Genomic DNA, 22416 nt, shown 5'->3' with positions numbered 1-22416 from the left:
CCTCCAGAACTGTGAGAAATAAATTTCTGTTGCTCATAAGTTACCCAATCTAAGATATTTGTGTTATAGTAGCAGAAACAAACTAAGACACTGTATGTGGTATTTTGTAATAAATAAACGTATTTAGCATGGTACATAATCTAATAAGTTAGGCTTTTAAATGTATGGCTTAGTATTTAATTTTAGCTATATGATTAAGTTAAAAGTCAAATGAAAATTTTGGTTTATAAACATTAATGATCTATAGGAAAAATTAAGTGTCTATGAATACTTCAGTTTGGTTATATGACTTTTTTGTGATGATTTAAATACTTGCCAAGATTTTTTTTTCCTACAAGTTTTGGGTTTTAAAGTACTCAAAAAGAAAATTATATATATATATATATATATATATATATATATATATATATATATGTGTGTGTGTGTGTGTGTGTGTGTGTGTGTGTCTGTACACACACATATATATGTAAGTTTTAAATAAAATTTAAAATGTTTAAATAAATTTAATGTATTTAAAATGTTCATAGAAATTGATTTACTTATAACAAAAGTTTGAGTAAAACTAGATTTACAAATTTGTAATAGTAACAGATTTTTAAAACCAATGAAGAACATTTTTTTTTCTGTTTATTAACCTCTCCCTCATGGCTTCTCACTACTAACTGCTAATATTTGTCTACCCATACTGTGTAGGAGTCCCTGCCCATGCACCTTAGCATTCAATCATAAATTCATGAAACTCATAAAACTAATAGAACCTTGAAGGTAAAAGTTGTAATGAGCATTTCTAGCATTCTGAAATTTATAAATACAAGCTATAGAAATGTAAATTAACTGGGTATGATGCAAAGTGTCCCTAAAAGTGGTCTGTTACTATAACTAACAGACTCTTTTCCCGTCTCAATTTATAATCCCATCATGGATTATAGTATAGCCAAGAAAAGGCTAATGCTCCATCTGATGGCATTAGATGTGTGTCTATTATATCTTAAGATATCAGCTGGCCAACCATTTTTATTAAAGAGTGGAAAATACATTTTTTTTTAAAAGTGCCCACATAATATACACTTGCTGAAAAACTTCAACATTCTCACGGTTGTATCATCACCATTCAGAGGAAGGGATTGAGTGTCAGCAGCACCCCAAAAGCTCTCCTAGAGTACCTTCCAGGTAGGGTGAATATTCCATATCACAACTGCCACCACAACTTCTGAAACTTGTGTCATTCTGGAAATTTTTCTTTTCTTAATGCATATTAAAAGAATAATTGCAAACAAACCATATAGTTTTACACCAGATTTCTTTGGTCTATTTTTTTTCTTTCAAGATTCATTCTCTGCTGCTTTGTGTAGCAGTGTTGCTTTCATTTTATGTCTATATATTATTGCACTACGTTTATCCATGGATTGATTATGATGTGTCTAGTTGTGGTGTTCATTGTATTTTTATTGCTTGGTGTTTTCAGGAATTACTGAATCTTGACTTTAATTTTATACTTCTGGGGTTCTTTTGACCACTCTTATTATTTCCAAATATTTATTCTTTATTTCTGAGGGTACACTCTGTACTTCTTGATATGTACTAAACACTGCACTGTTCGTTTTTCAACTTGTCGTGTGTGTCTTTTACTGTACTTGTTATATTCTCTCATCACCACCCCCACCATTTTCTCCATGCTTCAGTCTGAGTATTATCTTTGACCTATTTTCCATTTTGCTAATTCTCTTTCAGGCTGCATATAGCTTGTTATTTAACATACCTATTGAGTTCCTAATTTGGCTTATTATATTTTGGGGGTCTAGAGCTTTTATTTTTAAAAAAATAATTTTACATACATTTTATATTTTTGCAGTTCTGTTGAGGGATAATTGAAGTATGATTAGATTAACAAACTCACATATTGTTCACAACAAATAAGCCTTCTTTTCACATAAACTATAGTTTCCTTGCTAGTAAATCACTATGCACTTCAACACTATTTTGACATTTCTGATAGGAAGGCTCACCCAGACTTTCTCATGTTTTATGCCAGCCTGTTCAAAGTAGGCCATATTTTACTCAATTTAAAATTTATCTTAAAATGAGTATAGATTTCCATAAAGAGAAAGCACAAACATTCCTCTCCTATAATCACTGTATTGATACAAATTTAGTATGTTTGTCATCAAAGCATAATTTTCTATGAAATAAAATTTACTGAAAAGATTGAAATACTTTATTACATTTGAATAATTAAATTCAACTGACCTTTCTGTTAGGATGAAGAAAATTTTATATAGCTGTATTATATAAATAAGCCAGCTTTTCTTTATTTTAATCAATAAATAGAAATACAGGTAGAGTTAATAAAAAAAAAACTAAAACTAATAGCATTATAAAATAGCAAAAATACCATTATAATAAAATGCTACAACTATGGGCAGGTTCCTGTATACAATTATATAATTATTAAATGTTCATTTAAAATATTTGACTATTGAGAAATTTCAATGTTGTTGATTTAACCAACAGAGTTAGGGTTTTTTTTTAAGGGATTTAGCTTTTAATTTTCATAATATTAAGTAACCAACTCATATATTACATGTGCTTTATGGCTACTATATTAGATGGAACATAATAAAATGTCTTTAATAAGTTATGTCTCAAAATATTTTCTATTCAATTAATATCTATGGAGTGCCTGTTATAACTATGTTAAGTATCAAGGTGTTACAGTGTAGACGCAGAGCCCCTAGGCTGATCCTTGAGGTCTTCATTATCAATATATACAAACCAATGTTAAATAATTCTAAAAATCTGGTAATATTTCTCATTGCATCTAGAACATTAGACAAATTGGGAAGAGGCCAGGCTACTAGAAGCAGACAATATTAAGTATAATAAACAACTCATTCATAGTGTGGAATTAAAACTTCAACTAAACTAACAAAAGAAATAAAACCCAGAAAGGGCCAGTAGTTTGGGGTCATTGAGTGTTAGAGTAATTAATTGTATTTTCTCAAGTCCTTGAGGTTCGTTTGACATAATAAGACAGTATAGTAGTAATGCTGAATGTGATTGTCAAGGAAACAAGAAAGACTTTGAATATGCTCTATTAAGAAACAAAGAATTTAAAACTTTCATTATATGTGCATTACAAGAAGCTACTAAAGCACAATTTTTTTGACCACATTAATGACAGTGACGATAAAATTGCATTTCATTTATACTATACTGCAACATCAGTTAAGACTGATTATATCCCAAGTTTCAGAAGCTTTATTCATTGCAGCTTTAATAGGAAAAGAAATTCCGTGGGCTTTTAGGACTGAAAAGTACAGTGGGAATGAAAGCTAACGTACACAATATTCAGTTACATACCAAGAAACCCAATAACATAAAGGAAATGGAGTAGGCATAAAACTGTTGCCAAATATTTGAAGATTTTTCATATAGAAAGGGAATAAAAAATGGAAACATATTACTTTAGCAGCTTCATGGGTTATTTCTCTAGGGGAAAAAACTAAATTCATTTTGGAAACCTCCTGAAAGAACACATAACTTAAGAGATACAGGGTGAGGGAAGTGCTATGGTCTGAATGTGTGTTGGTACCCCCAGAATTCATGCTAATTCCTAACCCCTGAGGTAATGATATGAGGAGGTCGAAATTTGGGGAGGTAATTAGGTCACAAGGACAGAACCCTTATGAATGGAACAAGTGCCCTTGAAAAAGAAACTCCAGAGAACTTATTTGCCCCTCTCACCATGTGAGGAGACAGCCAGAGGGTCAGAAGCACAAGGAGGAGGTTTTTTCCAAACATTAAGTCTACTGGCAAGTGCAGTTTTCTTAGGTTCCAGAATGATCAAGTAAAATTTTGTTGTTCAAAAGCCACCTGGTCTATGGTATTTTGTTACCTTTCCCTTCAGCCCACCTGTTTTGCTATCCCACCCAGCAGTTCCTGGGCCTAGTCACCTAGGCAGGAAGAGGAAAGATAAGTGGGGAAAGCAGGAGAACAAAGGAAGCCTAGGATATACAAAAAGGGCAGAACACTCTTCTTGGGATACCATGTTACCAGCTATGGCCGCTTCTCCCTCCCAGGAGAAGTCTATGTTACCCCTTTTTAAATAAACCCTGCTTCATATGCATGCTTTTCTAATGTTCAAACTTCAACATGTAGGGAAGCAGGACTTGTCACTGATAATCGGCGGTATTAACCTCATCAACCTGACCACCAGAGATTTTGATGTGAACTAAAACCTACATGCCACACAAGGACCACTATCAGTATTTCCCAATCCCAAAGGAAGTCCAGTCCCTTTGGATCAAACACGGTTCACCTAATTATTTACCTTAATAAAATCTCAGACTTCAAGTGCTGTCACCACACTAGATAGCACATGTTCTGAGAATGCTTACTTTTACATTTTGCTTCCTAATAAAGCTCTTCTTCTTGTCTTCGCTAAAACATGACACATCCCTAAATTCTTTTCTGTAATGTGTCAGGAGCCTGGAAGATCGGAGTAAAGGTCTTTTCTGCCTCTGAGAGACTTCCTCAAACTCCCATGTGGTGAGTTATAGGCACAGTGATGGTAGTTAATAGAAATATGGACGGTAAGGACCAGTCTGTCGAGGTCTCACATGGAAATGAGGAACATATTATGGGACATATTGTTGGCTATCATTTTTATCAAGTGGGCAAGAACACAACTGAATTATGTTTTATGCTGGTACTTTGTGGAAAGTGGAAGAGACTTTTACTAACTGTAGTTCCAGGAATCTGGGGGTTGTGTTGTGTTTCTCAGATGTTGTGTCCTCACGTGAGAAGATTTCATAGTAAAATTATAGCAAAGCTTATTAGAGGAGAAAGTAAAAGATGCCCTCAAGGAAGAGGATAGGTTCTCTCAAAAAAGAGAATGCCCACATGCTCCCTTTGTTCCCTAGTTGGGGGTCTTAGGGAAGTTTCTAGACAGTCCCACCAGATATCACCTCTTAACTCTTGATTGACAGTAGTATTGCATCAGATTTCTAAGTCTCTATTGTGCATGGTCTTAGCCACAGGTACCCTAGGAAAACCCACTGAGAGGGATAATTTTGCTATTGTAATAAGATTAGAATAATGTTAAAGATCTAAAGGTAACTCTTGGTCACCTTGGCCAGTGTGAAATGGTTCTGATTGGAACTTGTATTTCAGATTTTAGGATCGATGGTCTTTGCTTTTAGTTATACTGTTTTTCTGAATCTTGGAATCTTTGGTCTGTATAAAGGTCACAAAAGTCCCCTCTTTAGGGTAATTTGTGTTTTTTTTTTCGACAGGGAGGAGTCTTAGATTTCTCTGACCAGAGAATAATCCTGGGGATGACAGGGTATTTATAAAGAAATGTAAAATCCCACTGACCCAAGCCAGAGCAGGACCAGATTGGCCTCAGGTAAATAGCTTTTTAAAAAGCATGTGGGGGGCCAGCGAGTAAGCCCAGTCTATGGAATTACCCCATGAACTTCATGTTCCTGCTTCCTATCAAAATGAAATTGGAGTTTTAACTGAGGACATTTCTAGCAAACTGTTGAAGTTGTGGTTCAGTTTCTCTTGACTGCTTACTGTAAAATGCTAGAAGATAAAATAATTCCAGAATTGTCAGTCAAAAAGGAAGCGGACTAAAATTTTGGAAAACATTTGATGCATCCATATTGGAAAAAAATAAACTGAGAGAGAACACAGAAGGTGTTGCCACATTTGGCCAGGAGATTGGACGGCCCCTGCCCAGCAGTGCTACCAAAATGCTACTTCAGATCTCAGGCTCCACTCCCCACACTTGGTTGTTGGGATCCTTGGCCATCCCAGGAGTGGCTCTAGCAGGTGCCACACTAAGATAGGAGAGAAAGGGTACTAGGTAAGTGCTGGAGAGCATGATCTGTAAGGGGGCTATAATGCAAAACAAAATTGCAAGCTATCCTCCTCTCTGAATAACAATGAAATAGGAGGACCAGGAGAGGAAGAGACAGGAGAGGCCACACAGCATGGTGAGAAGCTTGGGAGGCCAAGGCTGATGGTGACCAGAGGGATCCTCATCAGTGCCATGACTGATGATTTAGGAGCAGCAGTACCTAGGATTCCCTTTTTACTTATTTGGGTTGCTCAAATATGACCAAAATACAAAGCATCCCTCAATCTATCAAAACTTTCCATCAAAACTTCAGAAAAATTTGTGATTTTTGTTAATAATTGGGGTATTTTTCTTGATTTCAGGTTGTTTGGTTAATTGGTCATAAGAAACGGGGAATGCAGATTAATCACAGTGAAGGGAGTTCTGACTGGGAAAGGAATAAGGAGGCACAAACAGGCGTGGGAAGGGAAATGTCAATGAGGGGACAGCCCAAGAAGGCTTACACAGTTCAAGATAATAGACTCAATACAGAAATGTCCCCCTTCTCCCAACTACCATTCCACTAGGGTCTCAGAAGAAGTCAAAATATAAAAGCAAAGTCATGTAGAAATGGCAAAATAGGAGTGCCATGATCTGGGCTGTGCTACATTCCTCAGGGACAGATGAGAACAGATTGTTGGCAAAACATCAGGCCAGAAAAACCCTCAGTACCATTAGGAAAACCAAAAGGCACCCCAAATCAGAGAGAGTACCCAGAACCTCTCCATTGAATCCTAAGTCAAACCCTAAATCAAAAGCAGTAGAGGCTGGTGAGAGACAAGGGCTGGGACCGTGTGGCAAGAAATGTTTGTAAGGGTAACTAAGCTAACCATGCAGTCACCGACACAGCAGCTGCCTCCAAACTTTACCCTCCATTGTGTCTCCAAAGTGTGAACTTTCAACTGGAAGACTGCATGGGTGATGGAGGAAGAGGAAGAAGAAAGGACATCAAGCTCTGGATGAGCTTATGCCTGACAGGAAGAGGGGACCTTGCTAGTCAGAAGGAGAGTCACCCACATCACAGGCTAAAGGCAAGTTCTTCACCTCTAGCACGAGCACCGAAGCCAGGAGTCCTGTACTTAGGACTCTAATTATTTGTACAAATATGTTTTTTGGAGATACAACCACAGAATCTGAGTCATAATTTTTAATGGCAATTATTAAATTATATTGTAATTATTTACTTACATATGCAACAGATCTTTCCACCATCCCAAAAGTTGATGTCTATTCAGGATGAGATGTCATTTTTCTGTCTTCCTGTGAAATATGGTGCTTGCTCTGTCAGTCTGCTTGGGATTCCATGACAAAATTAAAGCCATGTGCTTGTATGAACTTTCCTCACAATGTGTGCCTGGAGAAGGCACTTCCTAGTGTCTCATACTTTAAGGACATTAACTTTACTCGATCAGGCCTGGCTCCATACTTATGACCTTGTTTAACTTTAATGACTTCCTGTCTTAATCTATTTCTGTTGCTATACCGGAACACCTGAGAATGGGTAACTTAATATTTTTTTAAAAAAGAGATTCATTTGGCTCATGGTTTGGGAGGTTAGGAAGTCCAAAATCCATGCTGCCAGCATCTGACAGGATCTTCATGCTGCATCATCTCAGAAAGGCAAGAGGGCAGAAAGGAGTAGACCAAGTGAGCACAAGAAGTCAGCACCCTTGTCTATCATATATCCCTTCTTATCCTCTCATGATACTGACCCACGCCATAATAATGTCATTAATTCTTTCATGAGCGTCTTGATTTTGTTGTTGTTGTTGTTGTTGGTTTTGTTTTGTTTTGTTTTGTGCTGGGGATTGAACCCAAGGCCTTGTGCATGCAAGGCAAGCACTCTACCAACTGATATAGCCCCAGCCTCTGAGGGTCTTGGCCTTTAATAAGCCTTTTCTTACTCTCCATCTTCCTGTGTGTTGCATTGGGTATTAAGTTTCTAATGCAAGAACTCTGGGGAACACACTCAAACCATCTTCAAATACATTCAAACCACTTCCATCTTCAAATAGAGCCACACTAGGGGTCAGTCCATCAACATATGAATTCTGGTGGAAATTCAAACTCTCAGTTGACAGCATTCTACTCCTAGATCCCAAATTCCTTCTCACATGCAAAAATACATTGACCCAGTCTCAAGAGCTCCAAATGTTAACTTGTTAGGCAGTGTCACCTCCAGAGTACTGTGGGGTGGTCCCGCTGCCTCAGGCTGCAATCAAGGGCCTGGGTGGGAGAGGTGGCCCAGATGACTTCTGAATCCTCTCAGGGGTCATTCTTTCCATAGTTGAAGGTGCATATTTGCAGCTGAATAGTTCTGTTGAGTTTCAGAAGTCCCACAGCCTTTCCTTATTCAGTCCTATTCTCATCTCCTTCAGTACAAACTATGATTTCTGTTGGTGTCATCCCATTATCTAGTGATGGCTCCGTGTACCCTTGGCCTTCTCCTCACAACATCCTTTCTCATTTTTTTTGCAATAAAAGGGAGCTGACAATTTTCCAAATCTTTAAGTTCTTGGGGTTTTTGTTTGTTTGTTTGTTTTTTACTTGATAATTCCTTCTTCAGTATATCTCTCTTATCTTGAGTTGCTTAGAAATCTCCTTGGCTAAATATCCAATAACATTGCTAGCAAATTCTAACTTCTATACAACACTAGAACACAATTTAGCCAATTACCTTGTTACTTAACAATAAGGGTTTCTTTCTCTCCAGTTTCAAATAACCTGCTCCTTGTTTCCACCTGAAATCTCCCTAGGACAGCCATTAATGTTCATATTTCTACCAATATTCTGTTTATCGTCATTTATGTGTTTTCCGTGATAATGGGGCTTCCTATCCAGATCTCCTCTTTTCTTTTGGAGCCTTGTCAGCATCTCCTACCAACAGTTTCCTCCCAGCAATGTGCAATTTTTCCAGCATCTACCTCACAACTCCTCTAGCTGTACCCCATTCTAAAGCAACACCCACAATTTTCAAATTGCCATTACACTGTATTACACTTTTTAGTACCAAAATCTATATTAGTTTGGTGACATAATAAAATGTCATAGGCTGGTGATTTAAATAAGAAACATTTATTTTCTCACAGTTCTGGAACAGGAAGGCCGAGATCAGAGTGGGTGCTGGCAGGATTGGTTTCATAGAAGGGCCTCTTCCTTGCTTCCTTGCTGACAGTCACCTCCTCTCTGTGCACATGGCTTTTCCATGGTGTATGTGCAGGGAGGAGGAGAAAGAGACAGACTAACAGACTAACAGCAAACTCTCTGGAGTCTCTCCTCTTAGGCCACTAATATTATCAGCTCAGAGCCCCAACCATAGGCCTCAATTAACCTTAATCACTTTCTTAAAAGGTTTCGTCTCCAAATCCAGTCACATTCCAGGTTAGGACTTCAATATATGAATTTGGAGGGAAGACAAACATTTAGTCTATAAGATTCACACATAAAAAGTTGAGTCAAAGATGTTTAATATTAATAAGTGAATAAGTGTATTCACAAGTTTTAGGACATCAAGGAAATATCTATTTATCATCTATTTATCCATCTATCACCTATCTACCTACGTACCTATATTTTGCCTTTTCCTTAATGTTCTTCAAAATACTTTCATTTAGTGTTATTTTTTTTAACAACACACACCACAAAGTACTTTATTGTCAACAAGATGTATTTCTGATAAAGAATGTTTATACTTACGTTTCTGTTGGAATTGTAAATGGAGTCATTCTGTAATTCAAAAATGGACTTGAAATCTCAAGAAACTGTTCAGGCTTCTTTATTACTGGTTCTAAAAAGTAGCAGTTAGGAATTGTGATATACATTTTAAAAAGACTTTTAGAATTGTATGCAGATCTTAACATTAAATGCAGTTCTGATTAGATTAATTATGCAGCATATTTTTATGTTTATGCAACATATTTCAATACAGTTAAATTGAAATTTACAAAGATACTTAAGGGTTTTTTACTGAAACAGTTTATGATCTTGCCAATATTAATTTTTTTCTGTACCACATTTGCTTCCTAGAGTGTGATATGAAACAATTAAGTCTCGAGGGGGAAAGATGGTAATATCTTAAAGAAATATTACTTGGCATTTGCTGCTATTTCAAGTACAAGAATGATTTTTCTATAAAAGAAAGTTTTTTACTAAAAAAAATGTGTTCCCTTTGTTAGCCTCTACAACACAGTGACTTAAGACTGGAAGAGGAAATGGGAGAACTTAGTGGAGGAACAGAAAATGTAATAAACTAAAGGTCAGAGTAGAAACAAAAGCACCAGGTAAGAGAGGATCTGCGGACACTCCTAACTCTGAAGCTGATCTAGAAGTGGGAACACAGCTTGTGCCTTCCCCTGGTGAGCACTGAAATTGGACATGAGGAAGAGAAGTGAGGCTATAACACAGTACAGACAAATTTTCCCTGATTATTCCATTGTCATCCTCCAAAATGATCTCTCTCCCTATTTTTTTGGTTACTTTTTAATTTAATTATTGAGACTAATAGAGAGAATAAAGATAATTATATGACATCCCTAGGGTAAGGACACTGCCGGTATAGAATTTTACCAATCACGAGATTACCATCCCCAATTTACAGAGAATATGACAGAATTACACAACAGTCGGTTGCAAAATCAGAGGACACCTGTATGTTCAGTGTTCTTCCTTTCATTCTGTTGTTCCTTAATGCTCTGAATGAACAACTGTTTTTAGTGACTCATTGCATTTAACTAAAACATAGCATTTAGGAGGCAGGCAGGCAGGAAGAGATGAGGGAGGGAAAGAAGGAGTTCTTGGATCTCAAAGCAGCACACACACTTTGTTGGTACCAACAAGTCACTGCTGAACTCAAAATAATATGTGGCAATGTCTGAAAGAATTTAGCAGAAAGGGCAAGGTGGCTGAGCCTGAATAAAAAATAAATCCACCATTTCTCTTTTCCACCCCAGACAGACTTTTTTTTTCTTTTTGTTCCTTTCTGGCAAGGATAACCCATGTTGTGCTAGAGAAATCTTTGCTACCAGCTGTACTGGTGGTGTCAATGTAGGCAGAGAGCAAATGTGAGGAAAATTACATGGTTACCAGTTGTAATTTATATTTTTAAAATGTATAAATTATGGTGGGATATAAGAGGCGAGGAACAGGTAAATATTTCAATCTATGTGATTAGGGCAGTCTTAGGCTCCTGAGTACCACTGAGTCTTACAATTTCCTCTGTGACTGGGACACAGTTCTCTTGTCACTTGCAATGAACTATTACCCACCTTTGAAGTGACAGCAGGAGTTAAAGCAATGCAAAGACAGTCCCACCACTCAAAAGGATACAAGGATGAATCCTGGGATCCACCGCTGAAGCATATCTAAAGCTCAGCAGCGATGCCTTTGGTAAGTGGCAAGTGTACGTTCACTATGGCTCTGCCTTCACTGTTTCACTATATTTCAGATGACCTTTGAATGAAACTCCTGCTATAGCTTCAAGGTTGAATGCCCTCCAAAGGCCCAGTGTTAAATAAAGGCGTGGTCCCCAGAGTGGCACTATTGGAAGGTGGTGGAACCTTTAGAGGTAGGGCCTTGTGAGAGGTCTTGGGCCATTGGGGATGTGCCCTTGAAAGAGACTGAGGGCTCACAGTCTTTTTTTTTCTTCTTCTTCATTGCTTCCTGGCTCATGAGATGAACGATCTGCCTTTCATGTGTTCTGTGTATGATGGCTCCTTAGAGTACCAAACCAATTTTAGAATGGAATCTTCAAAGCATTAGCCCAAATAAACCTTTCCTCCTTATAAGTTAATTGCCTCAGCTATTTAATTGTAGTAAAAGAAGTCGATCATTTATACAATCTCTGATGCAATAACTTCCAGAAAATGATGTTACTGAATTAATAGAATTATAAAATAATGAAATATCAGACAAAACAAATGGAAAACATGCAAAATCAAGGAGATGTACATTAAAATAATAACAAAGTCTATTTTTTAACAGGATAATTTAAGCTTCTGGGAATGAGAAAAAAAAATATATATATATATATATATTCACACACACACATACACACACTACACACACACAACCCATAGCATTCCAGTTTTCTTCATCCTGTATTTAAAAGTATACATGCTAAATTAGCTATGGGAAGAATATGTATGTTGAATAAACATACTCAAATATGAATTATTGGTTTATATCTCAATTGTTTGATTATTAGTGTTTCTTTTTAAAAATCCATCCCCGGGCTGGGGATGTGGCTCAAGCGGTAGCGCGCTCGCCTGGCATGCGTGCGGCCCGGGTTCGATCCTCAGCACCATATACCAACAAAGATGTTGTGTCCACCGAGAACTAAAAAATAAATATTAAAAAATTCTCTCTCTCTCTCTCCCTCTCTCTCTCTCCTCTCTCACTCTCTCTTAAAAAAAAATAAATAAAAATAAAAATAAAAATCCATCCCCTCATTTCGTGTTTTTGCTTTAAAATTGATTTTGCACTTATGGTCTCATTCATTCCTTTTCTTGCTCTCTTGGTCCTGATTTTATTTAAATATTATGTGCATGGGAAAAAAATAGAGTAAGAACGAAAACTTGTAGAGAAAAAAATATGTGAAGGTTTTAAGACATGGACTGTGAGGAAGTTAAAAATGAATTGTGAGGGGGATCCAACATGGCCGCCGGCGAGGAAGCAGCGATTCCAATGTCTCCACATTAACGGGATCAGAAAGACCCATTGGAACAGCGGCAGTCTACCTACTGAGGAACTTCTAGCAAAATTCCGTGAAGAGGGGACCTGCCGGGAATTGGTAGGTTTATTAGAAGTGTCACTTTGTCCCAGACAAGTGGATCTTGGCCGGCCACGCGGGCGCGGAGGTCCAGTCCCGCAGCCACCAGCCGCCTCAGAAAGCGGCCGGCGGCCCCGAGCGGCCACCAGCCACCTCGCCGTCCCAAGAGGCCCCGCTCTCGCTCAGCGAACGGCCACTCCACCTGCCCGGATCTTAGCCACACGGCCGCAGCTGCCCGGCTCTACCGGCAGCCCGGCGCAGCGAGAAGTGTCCCCGCCTGGCCCAGAAGATAGCCCGTGCCCTCCCGGCTCTACTAACAGCCCCGCCCACCAGGTGAATGGCTCCCCCCCCCAGACAGCGTGAAGGGAATCTAACCAACCCTTTACGAAATAGCGAACTGGGAACTAAAACCAGAGATTGTGTCAGACCAGAGACAAGCCAGTTCCACCCCACCCTTCGGACACTCCGGCAAGGAGCCAGGGGCCCGCCATAGCAGAGAGGGGAAGTCACCAAAGTTCGGCCAAAGAGATTCCTTCCCAGCGGAATCTACTTTAGCAGGTGTGTGACTCCCACACACATCAGATACAAACAACCGGGAAACTTCAAAATCTCTCCATGGGCGTGACCGTAAGGGCCAAAGGACTCTCGACCCCCAACTCCCCCTACTGCCAGTGACGAGGGCGTGACTGTAGGGGCAGAGGGAAGCAGAGAAGACTCCCCACCCCCAAATCCCCCAACCGCGAACTGAGAGGGTGTGACGGTAGGGGCGGAGGGAAACAGAGGACACTCCAGACCCCCAACTCCTCCTACCGCCAGCAGTGTGGTTGTGACTGTAGGGGCTGAGGGAAGTAGAGGGGATCCTCGACCCCCAACTCCTATTACCACCAGCAGCGACACCAATGGTCTTAGCTGCCAGATTCCGAAGGTGTGCCCACCAAAGGGGTCCGGAAAAATTAAACAATTGACTCCCAGACTACAGCTCCACAGCACTGGGGCTTAGATGAATGACAGCGAGAGTGCTCAGTAGTTAGGGAAATAGAGCACTCGGTGGGGCTGAAAGTGTAACTAAATCCTTGGTGAACTGCCTCCGGTGAGCAGGACCTGGCTGGCTGGCAGGAGGAAGGGGAGGAGGGGCCGTAGAAGTGAAACGGCTCTGGACCAACAGGATTGAGAGACTCCCAGGAACCGCCTTACAGGGATTGCTGTTGACACATTGAGGGCAAAACTCAGCCCGGAGGGCACAGCTTTGCCTACGGGAAGAGAAGAAAATGGATCTCTAAGACCTAATTTTATTTCCTATTTCATTTTAATTTTTTCTCTCCCTTTTCCCTCTCTCTCTCCCCTTCCAAGTTTTACGGCTCTTTCCATTCTCCTCTATGCTATCTATCTCCCTCTCCTTCTTTCTTTTCAAGAGCACCTACCTTCCCCTTCCCCCCAACTTTCATCCCAAGCATTACGTCCTCCATTTTGCGTAACTGTCTAAATACAAATAGGTGTGCGCCCTCCCCCCGCGCCTGCAAGGTAGCCGGACCTGCAACCCACCAGCAGGTCAGGCCCAGCAACCTGGGAGTAGCAGAGCCGCCCCACGCGCCTACAAGGTAAGCGCACCTGCTACCAACCAGCAGAATAGGCCCAGCGGCCTGCCGATGTGGTAGGCACAGCGCCCCAATTGGAGGAGGACCAGAGCCCCTGCCCGCGCCTGCGCGGGAGACTTTGCAACTATACAAGAGTAATACAAATATATAGGGGGAAAATTCAACAACACAACAGTCTCAGTAAGCAGAAAGAAACGCGAACAGTATGAAGAGACAAGGAAAGAAAGGACCACAAGCAATGCAGGTCAACTCAACATTAGAAGAGGTAATATCTGCAGCAGATGGAATGTCAGATAAAGATTTCAGGAGATACATGCTTCAGATGATCTGGAGTCTCAAGGAAGACATTAGACAGCAAAATCAGACAATGAAAGATCTCTTCAACAATGAAATACATAAACAAATCCAGGAAGCAAAAGATCAACTATACAGGGAGATAGAAGTTATAAAAAACAAACAAACAGAAATCCTAGAAAGGCAGGAAGCAATAAACCAACTTAAAAACTCAATTGAGAATACTACCAACAGAGTAGAACACTTAGAAGATAGAACATCAGACAATGAAGACAAAGTATTTCAACTTGAAAAGAACATAGACAGCTGAGCAAGACAGTTAAGAAACCATGAGCAGGACATCCAAGAGATATGGGATAGCATAAAGAGACCAAACTTAAGAGTCATTGGGATACAGGAAGGCATGGAGGTCCATACCAAAGGAATAAACAATCTATTCAATGAAATAATACGAGAAAACTTCCCAGACTTGAAGAATGAGACAGAATCCCAAATCCTAGAAGCCTACAGGATGCTGAATGTGCATAATCATAAGAGATCCACACCTAGACACATTATAATGAAGATGCCCAACATACAGGATAAGGAGAGAATTTTAAAAGCTACAAGAGAAAGGAAACAGATTACATTTAGGGGTAAACCAATCAGGATAACAGCTGATCTCTCAACACAGACTTTGAAAGCTAGAAGATCCTGGAATAACATATTTCAAACACTGAAAGAAAATGGGTTCCAACCAAGAATTGTGTATCCAGCAAAATTGAACTTCAAGATGGAAGATGAAATTAAAACCTTCCACGATAAACAAAAGTTAAAAGAATTTGCAGCTAGAAAACCATCTCTCCAAAAAATCCTCAGCAAAACATCACAGGAAGAAGAAATGGAAAATAACAATGAAAACTAACAGTGGGAGGTAGGACAGTAAAGGGGGGGAAATAATCAAAGAGGAAAACAAACCATATTCAGTAACATAAATAAACAAATATGGCTGGAAGGATAACCCATATCTCAATAATAACCCTAAATGTTAATGGCTTAAACTCACCAATTAAGAGACACAGGCTAGTAGAATGGATCACAAAACATGACCCAACAATATGCTGCCTACAGGAGACGCATTTGATAGGTAAAGACATACATAGACTGAAGGTGAAAGGTTGGGAAAAATCATATCACTCATATGGACTTTGGAAACAAGCAGGAGTGTCCATACTCATATCAAATAAAATAGATTTCAAGCCAAAGTTAATCAAAAGGGATAAAGAGGGACACTATATACTGCTCAAGGGAACCATACACCAACAAGACATAACAATCATAAATATATATGCCCCAAACAATGGTGCAGCTATGTTCATCAAACAAACTCTTCTCAAGTTCAAGAGTCTAATAGACCACCATACAATAATCATGGGAGACTTCAACACACCTCTCTCACCACTGGACAGATCTTCCAAACAAAAGTTAAATAAGGAAACTATAGAACTCAATAACACAATTAACAACCTAGACTTAATTGACATATATAGAATATACCACCCAACATCAAGCAGTTACACTTTTTTCTCAGCAGCACATGGATCCTTCTCAAAAATAGATCATATATTATGTCACAGGGCAACTCTTAGACAATATAAAGGAGTAGAGATAATACCATGCATCTTATCTGACCATAATGGAATGAAACTGAAAATCAATGATAAAAGAAGGAAGGAAAAATCATGCATCACTTGGAGAATGAACAACAGGTTACTGAATGATCAATGGGTTATAGAAGACATTAAGGAGGAAATTAAAAAATTCTTAGAGATAAATGAAAACACAGACACAACATATCGGAATCTATGGGACACATTGAAAGCAGTTCTAAGAGGAAAATTCATTGCATGGAGTTCATTCCTTAAAAAAAGAAAAAACCAACAAATAAATGATCTCATACTTCATCTCAAAATCCTAGAAAAAGAAGGGCAAAATAACAGCAAAAGAAGTAGAAGGCAAGAAATAATTAAAATCAGAGCTGAAATTAATGAAATCGAAACAAAAGAAACAATTGAAAAAATTGATAAAACTAAAAGTTGGTTCTTTGAAAAAATAAATAAGATCGACAGACCCTTAGCCATGCTAATGAAGAGAAAAAGAGAGAGAACTCAAATTACTAGCATACAGGATGAAAAAGGCAATATCACAACAGACACTTCAGAAATACAGAAGATAATCAGAAATTATTTTGAATCCTTATACTCCAATAAAATAGAAGATAGTGAAGGCATTGATAAATTTCTTAAGTCATATGATCTGCCCAGATTGAGACAGGAGGATATAGACAACCTAAACAGACCAATATCAATTGAGAAAATAGAAGAAACCATCAAAAGATTACCAACTAAGAAAAGCCCAGGACCGGATGGGTATACAGCAGAGTTTTACAAAACCTTTAAAGAGGAACTAATACCAATACTTTTCAAGCTATTTCAGGAAATAAAAAAAGAGGGAGAACTTCCAAATTCATTCTACGAGGCCAACATCACACTGATTCCTAAACCTGACAAAGATACTTCAAAGAAAGAAAACTACAGACCTATATCTCTAATGAACCTAGACGCAAAAATCCTCAATAAAATTCTGGTGAATCGGATACAAAATCATATCAAAAAAATTGTACACCATGATCAAGTAGGATTCATCCCTGGGATGCAAGGCTGGTTCAATATACGGAAATCAATAAATGTTATCCACCACATCAATAGACTTAAAAATAAGAACCATATGATCATCTTGATAGATGCGGAAAAAGCATTCGACAAAGTACAGCATCCCTTTTTGTTCAAAACTCTCGAAAAAATAGGGATAACAGGAACATACCTCAACATTGTAAAAGCAATCTACACTAAGCCCCAGGCTAGTATCATTCTGAATGGAGAAAAATTGAAGGCATTCCCTCTAAATTCTGGAACAAGACAGGAATGCCCTCTCTCACCACTTCTGTTCAACATAGTTCTTGAAACACTGGCCAGAGCAATTAGACAGACGAAAGAAATTAAAGGCATAAAAATAGGAAAAGAAGAACTTAAATTATCACTATTTGCAGATGACATGATTCTATACCTAGCAGACCCAAAAGGGTCTACAAAGAAACTATTAGAGCTAATAAATGAATTCAGCAAAGTGGCAGGATATAAAATCAACACGCATAAATCAAAGGCATCCTGTATATCAGCAACAAACCCTCTGAAATGGAAATGAGGACAACCACTCCATTCACAATATCCTCAAAAACAATAAAATACTTGGGAATCAACCTAACAAAAGAGGTAAAAGACTTATACAATGAAAACTACAGAACCCTAAAGAGAGAAATTGAAGAAGATCTTAGAAGATGGAAAAGTATACCCTGTTCATGGATAGGCAGAACTAACATCATCAAAATGGCGATATTACCAAAAGTTCTCTATAGGTTTAATGCAATGCCAATCAAAATTCCAATGGCATTTCTTGTAGAAATAGAGAAAGCAATCATGAAATTCATATGGAAAAATAAAAGACCCAGAATAGCAAAAACAATGCTAAGCAGGAAGTGTGAATCAGGTGGTATAGCGATACCAGACTTCAAACTATACTACAGAACAATAGTAACAAAAACAGCATGGTATTGGTACCAAAACAGGCGGGTGGACCAATGGTACAGAATAGAGGACACAGAAACCAACCCACAAAACTACAACTTTCTTATATTTGATAAAGAGGCTAAAAGCAAGCAATGGAGGAAGGATAGCATCTTCAACAAATGGTGCTGGGAAAACTGGAAATCCATATGCAACAAAATGAAACTGAATCCCTTTCTCTCGCCATGCACAAAAATTAACTCAAAATGGATCAAGGAGCTTGATATCAAACCAGAGACAAGGCATTTGATAGAAGAAAAAGTTGGCTACGACCTACACACTGTGGGGTCGGGCTCCAAATTCCTCAACAGGACACCCATAGCACAAGAATTAATATCTAGAATCAACAAGTGGGACTTGCTCAAACTAAAAAGTTTTTTTCTCAGCAAAAGAAACAATAAGAGAGGTAAATAGGGAGCCAACATCATGGGAACAAATTTTTCCTCCTCACACTTCAGATAGAGCCCTAATATCCAGAGAATACAAAGAACTCAAAAAATTAGACAATAAGATAACAAATAACCCAATCAACAAATGGGCCAAGGACCTAAACAGACACTTCTCAGAGGAGGACATACAATCAATCAACAAGTACATGAAAAAATGCTCACCATCGCTAGCAGTCAGAGAAATGCAAATCAAAACCACCCTAAGATATCATCTCACTCCAGTAAGATTGGCAGCCATTATGAAGTCAAACAACAAGAAGTGCTGGCGAGGATGTGGGGAAAAGGGTACACTTGTACATTGTTGGTGGGACTGCAAATTGGTGCAACCAATTTGGAAAGCAGTATGGAGATTTCTTGGAAAGCTGGGAATGGAACCACCATTTGATCCAGCTATTCCCCTTCTGGGTCTATTCCCTAAAGACCTAAAAACAGCATGCTACAGGGACACTGCTACATCGATGTTCATAGCAGTACAATTCACAATAGCAAGACTGTGGAAGCAACCTAGATGCCCTTCAATAGACGAATGGATAAAAAAAATGTGGCATTTATACACAATGGAGTATTACTCTGGATTAAAAATGACAAAATTATAGAATTTGGAGGGAAATGGATGGCATTAGAGCAGATTATGCTAAGTGAAGCTAGCCAATCCCTAAAAAACAAATGCCAAATGTCTTCTTTGATATAAGGAGAGTAACTAAGAACAGAGTAGGGAAGAAGAGCATGAGAAGATGACTAACATTAAACAGGGATGAGAGGTGGGAGGGACAGGGAGAGAGAAGGGAAATTGCTTGGAAATGGAAGGAGACCCTCGGGGTTATACAAAATTACATACAAGAGGAAGTGAGGGGAAAGGGAAAAATAATACAAGGGGGAGAAATGAATTACAGTAGAGGGGGTAGAGAGAGAAGAGGGGAGGAGAGGGGAGGGGAGGGGGGATAGTAGAGGATAGGAAAGGCAGCAGAATACAACAGACACTAGTATGGCAATATGTAAATCAGTGGAAGTGTAACTGATGTGTTGCTGCAATCTGTATATGGGGTAAAAATGGGAGTTCATAACCCACTTGAATCAAAGTGTGAAATATGATATATCAAGAACTATGTAATGTTTTGAACAACCAATAAAAAATTTAAAAAAATGAATTGTGAGAATATAATAACAGAATGGGAACACAGGCCTCCCTCTCCTTAGCCCATGAGAACCTATTTATTTCTGAGGACAACCATCATTCACTGCGTCCATATGAAGGCACTAACTTGGGGGCCACTTCATAGTAGAAGTTCTATTTTTATAGGAGTTTTAATTATAAATCATATAACTCAAAGATTATGTTCTGCATGATATTCCGTGGTGATTTTCCCCTTGGAAATTCATTCCAGAGGCTTGATATACTCTATTAAGTTTCCATATTATTTACTACAATCTACTTTCCTATCATGCTAAGAATAACTCAAAGAGAGAAGTGATTGGCTGGTCAATTTAGAAATGAACAAAAATGCTTGGTTTCTGAGATGTAGAGATTTAATTTTTTAAGAACATAGAATTTAGATATAAAATTCAAGTAGGTTTTAGGTGTAGTGATGGAGCTGGACCTCAACATTCATCTTTCATCACAAAATAAATTATTAAACTTTTATGAAGAGAACTGGTAACTGGAAACATTTCAAGACAACACGATACTACCTTGAGGTTCATCTGTTATGACCATCTCTTTTTTGGGGCGGATGAGCTTCCAGCGGGGTAAGGGAGGTGGTTTTGGTGGGGCTGTAAGGGGACATGACCTGCTTCGTGTCACCAGCACAGGATGGCTACAGATGTGGGAGAGTCCATATTCTCTAAGTTTCTCAGCAGAATTTGCCTAGGAAATGGAGAGAAGACGCAAAAGGATTCTTTCAATCACCTCCAGCTTTAAGATCATATTTTTTTTCAATATAAAAATGCTATTGCCATGATATTTGACCATCCATTTTTGTACCTCCTTTATTATAAGCACTGTCACCATTTATATTTCTTTCCATCTTTTAATTTTGATGGAGGAGAGGCTAATGTTCTTATTTGAAAAAAAATGAGAGACTAGAACTAGAATCAGTTCTAAAAGCTCAAGATCCTCATGAGACAGCAACAATCTTAGCACTCATCATTGTCCAAAATTTTCACCATGATTTTTATAGGTCCAAGTTTTAATCCTAGTTTTTATTACTGGGAATTGTTACCTAATATTAAAGACAATTCACTGTCCTAAATGTGCTCAGGTCAACTGGGTGGCAGGCTGTTGCCTTTTCTAAGACTGTTCCCTCTCTCTCTAACAGAGGGCTCCCTCGTGGGAAATCCCCCTGATTAGTCACGACAGTGTGGCATTCATGCAAGTGCAGGGGACACAGGCTGCCCTGCCAAATCTAGGAGTGTTTCCATGTTCAAATGCTCAGGTCTCCTGAAGCCACTCTACTTTGGAATAATTAGGAATAATATTTACATAGACTTGGGTTACTGACTTCTGCCTAATATATGCCATCAGAAATTGAAAAGTGTGTGAAATTTGAAGTTATAAATACACATACACACACACACACTATGTAAAGTACTAGTTCTAAATAATAACACATGTATACCATAACCAAATTCTGACTTCCACAGCTTGCTTTAACACTTAAAATAAAATGCAATATTAATTACTTTAAAGTTGGTTTTGCCAATAACTCTTCCTTCCTTCTAATTTTGCATCATTAATTTTGATGGAATAACTGCAATTGAGACTCTAAATTTACAAAAGTTTCACTTAGAAGGACCAGCAGTCTACCCATCAGCCTCTTCCAAATTACTGCTTCAGCTGGAATCTGCCTTGCTCTCAGGACTCAGGTCAATCTGTACTTCACCAAGACACAAAACAGGTGGGGGCACCCGTGAGCTAGAACTGGAGGAATCATCCTAAGAGGGAGCTAATCAGTGAGTCCAGTAAAGCCATGTAAAAGTATCATTCAAAGTAAAGATAAAAGTGACTTAATGGTCTTTAGAGTGGCCTAATTAAGAAGTAGAGAAAAATTCTTCTTTTCCTTTTTTTAAATTAGATTTTAGCAGTTTGCTGAAAAATATTCCAAAATTTCTGTAATTATGTCTTAAAGTGGCTTTAAAAAAACTTTCCTAGAAACTTCTCCTACAGCTTGAACTTTGTCAGGTTTTAGAAGTTTCCATGGATCAAGTCAATACTTGAAAGTAATCCTTTCAATGAAATATTTTTTTTTAAATCTTGTTTGTTATAGTTGTAGATGGACAGCATGACTTTGTTTAGTTTGTTACATGGTGCTAAGGGTCTAACCCAGAGCCTCACACATTCTAGGCAAGCGCTCTGCCACTGAGCTGCAGCCCCAGCCCCTTTCAATGAAATCTTATGAAAGAATTCGAGGTCATTCAATAAAAACCTGCCTCATTTAGTATTTAAAAAGGTGTGGTCCTATAAAAGTCACACTTCTGGGGGCACGTGCTTGTAATCCCAGCTGCCCGAGAGACTGAGGCAGGAGGATCACCAGTTCAAAGCCAACCTCAGCAAAGGTAAGATGCTAAGCAATTCAGTGAGACCCTGTCTCTAAATAAAATACAAAATAGGACTGGGGATGTGGCTTAGTGGTTGAGTGCTCCTGAGTTCAATCCCCAGTGACCCCCCCCCCAAAAAAGTCACATATCAACAGTATCAAAAATAGAGGTCAGACTCAAGAAGTATTTATACATTCAATAAACTGAACATTTT

The 22416-nt window shown here is 38.6% G+C and overlaps 1 protein-coding gene across 1 annotated transcript in view; it reads right to left on the bottom strand.

Annotated features, from left to right (window-relative positions):
* The window catches only part of LOC308633190 (androglobin-like), a gene marked incomplete at both ends in the record, with an annotated part of 78981 nt that overhangs the window by 3593 nt on the left and 52972 nt on the right, over positions 1-22416 (bottom strand). The window contains 2 exon segments of the mRNA XM_081265733.1: positions 9599-9689; positions 20358-20532. Coding sequence (XP_081121859.1) covers positions 9599-9689; positions 20358-20532 — 266 coding nt within the window.

Source organism: Spermophilus citellus (assembly GCF_964194105.1).
Source record: "Spermophilus citellus genome assembly, chromosome: 14".
NCBI classification, from domain to species: domain Eukaryota; kingdom Metazoa; phylum Chordata; class Mammalia; order Rodentia; family Sciuridae; genus Spermophilus; species Spermophilus citellus.
The sequence above is the reverse complement of the archived record's forward strand: the minus strand, read 5'-3'. Positions and strand labels throughout refer to the sequence as shown.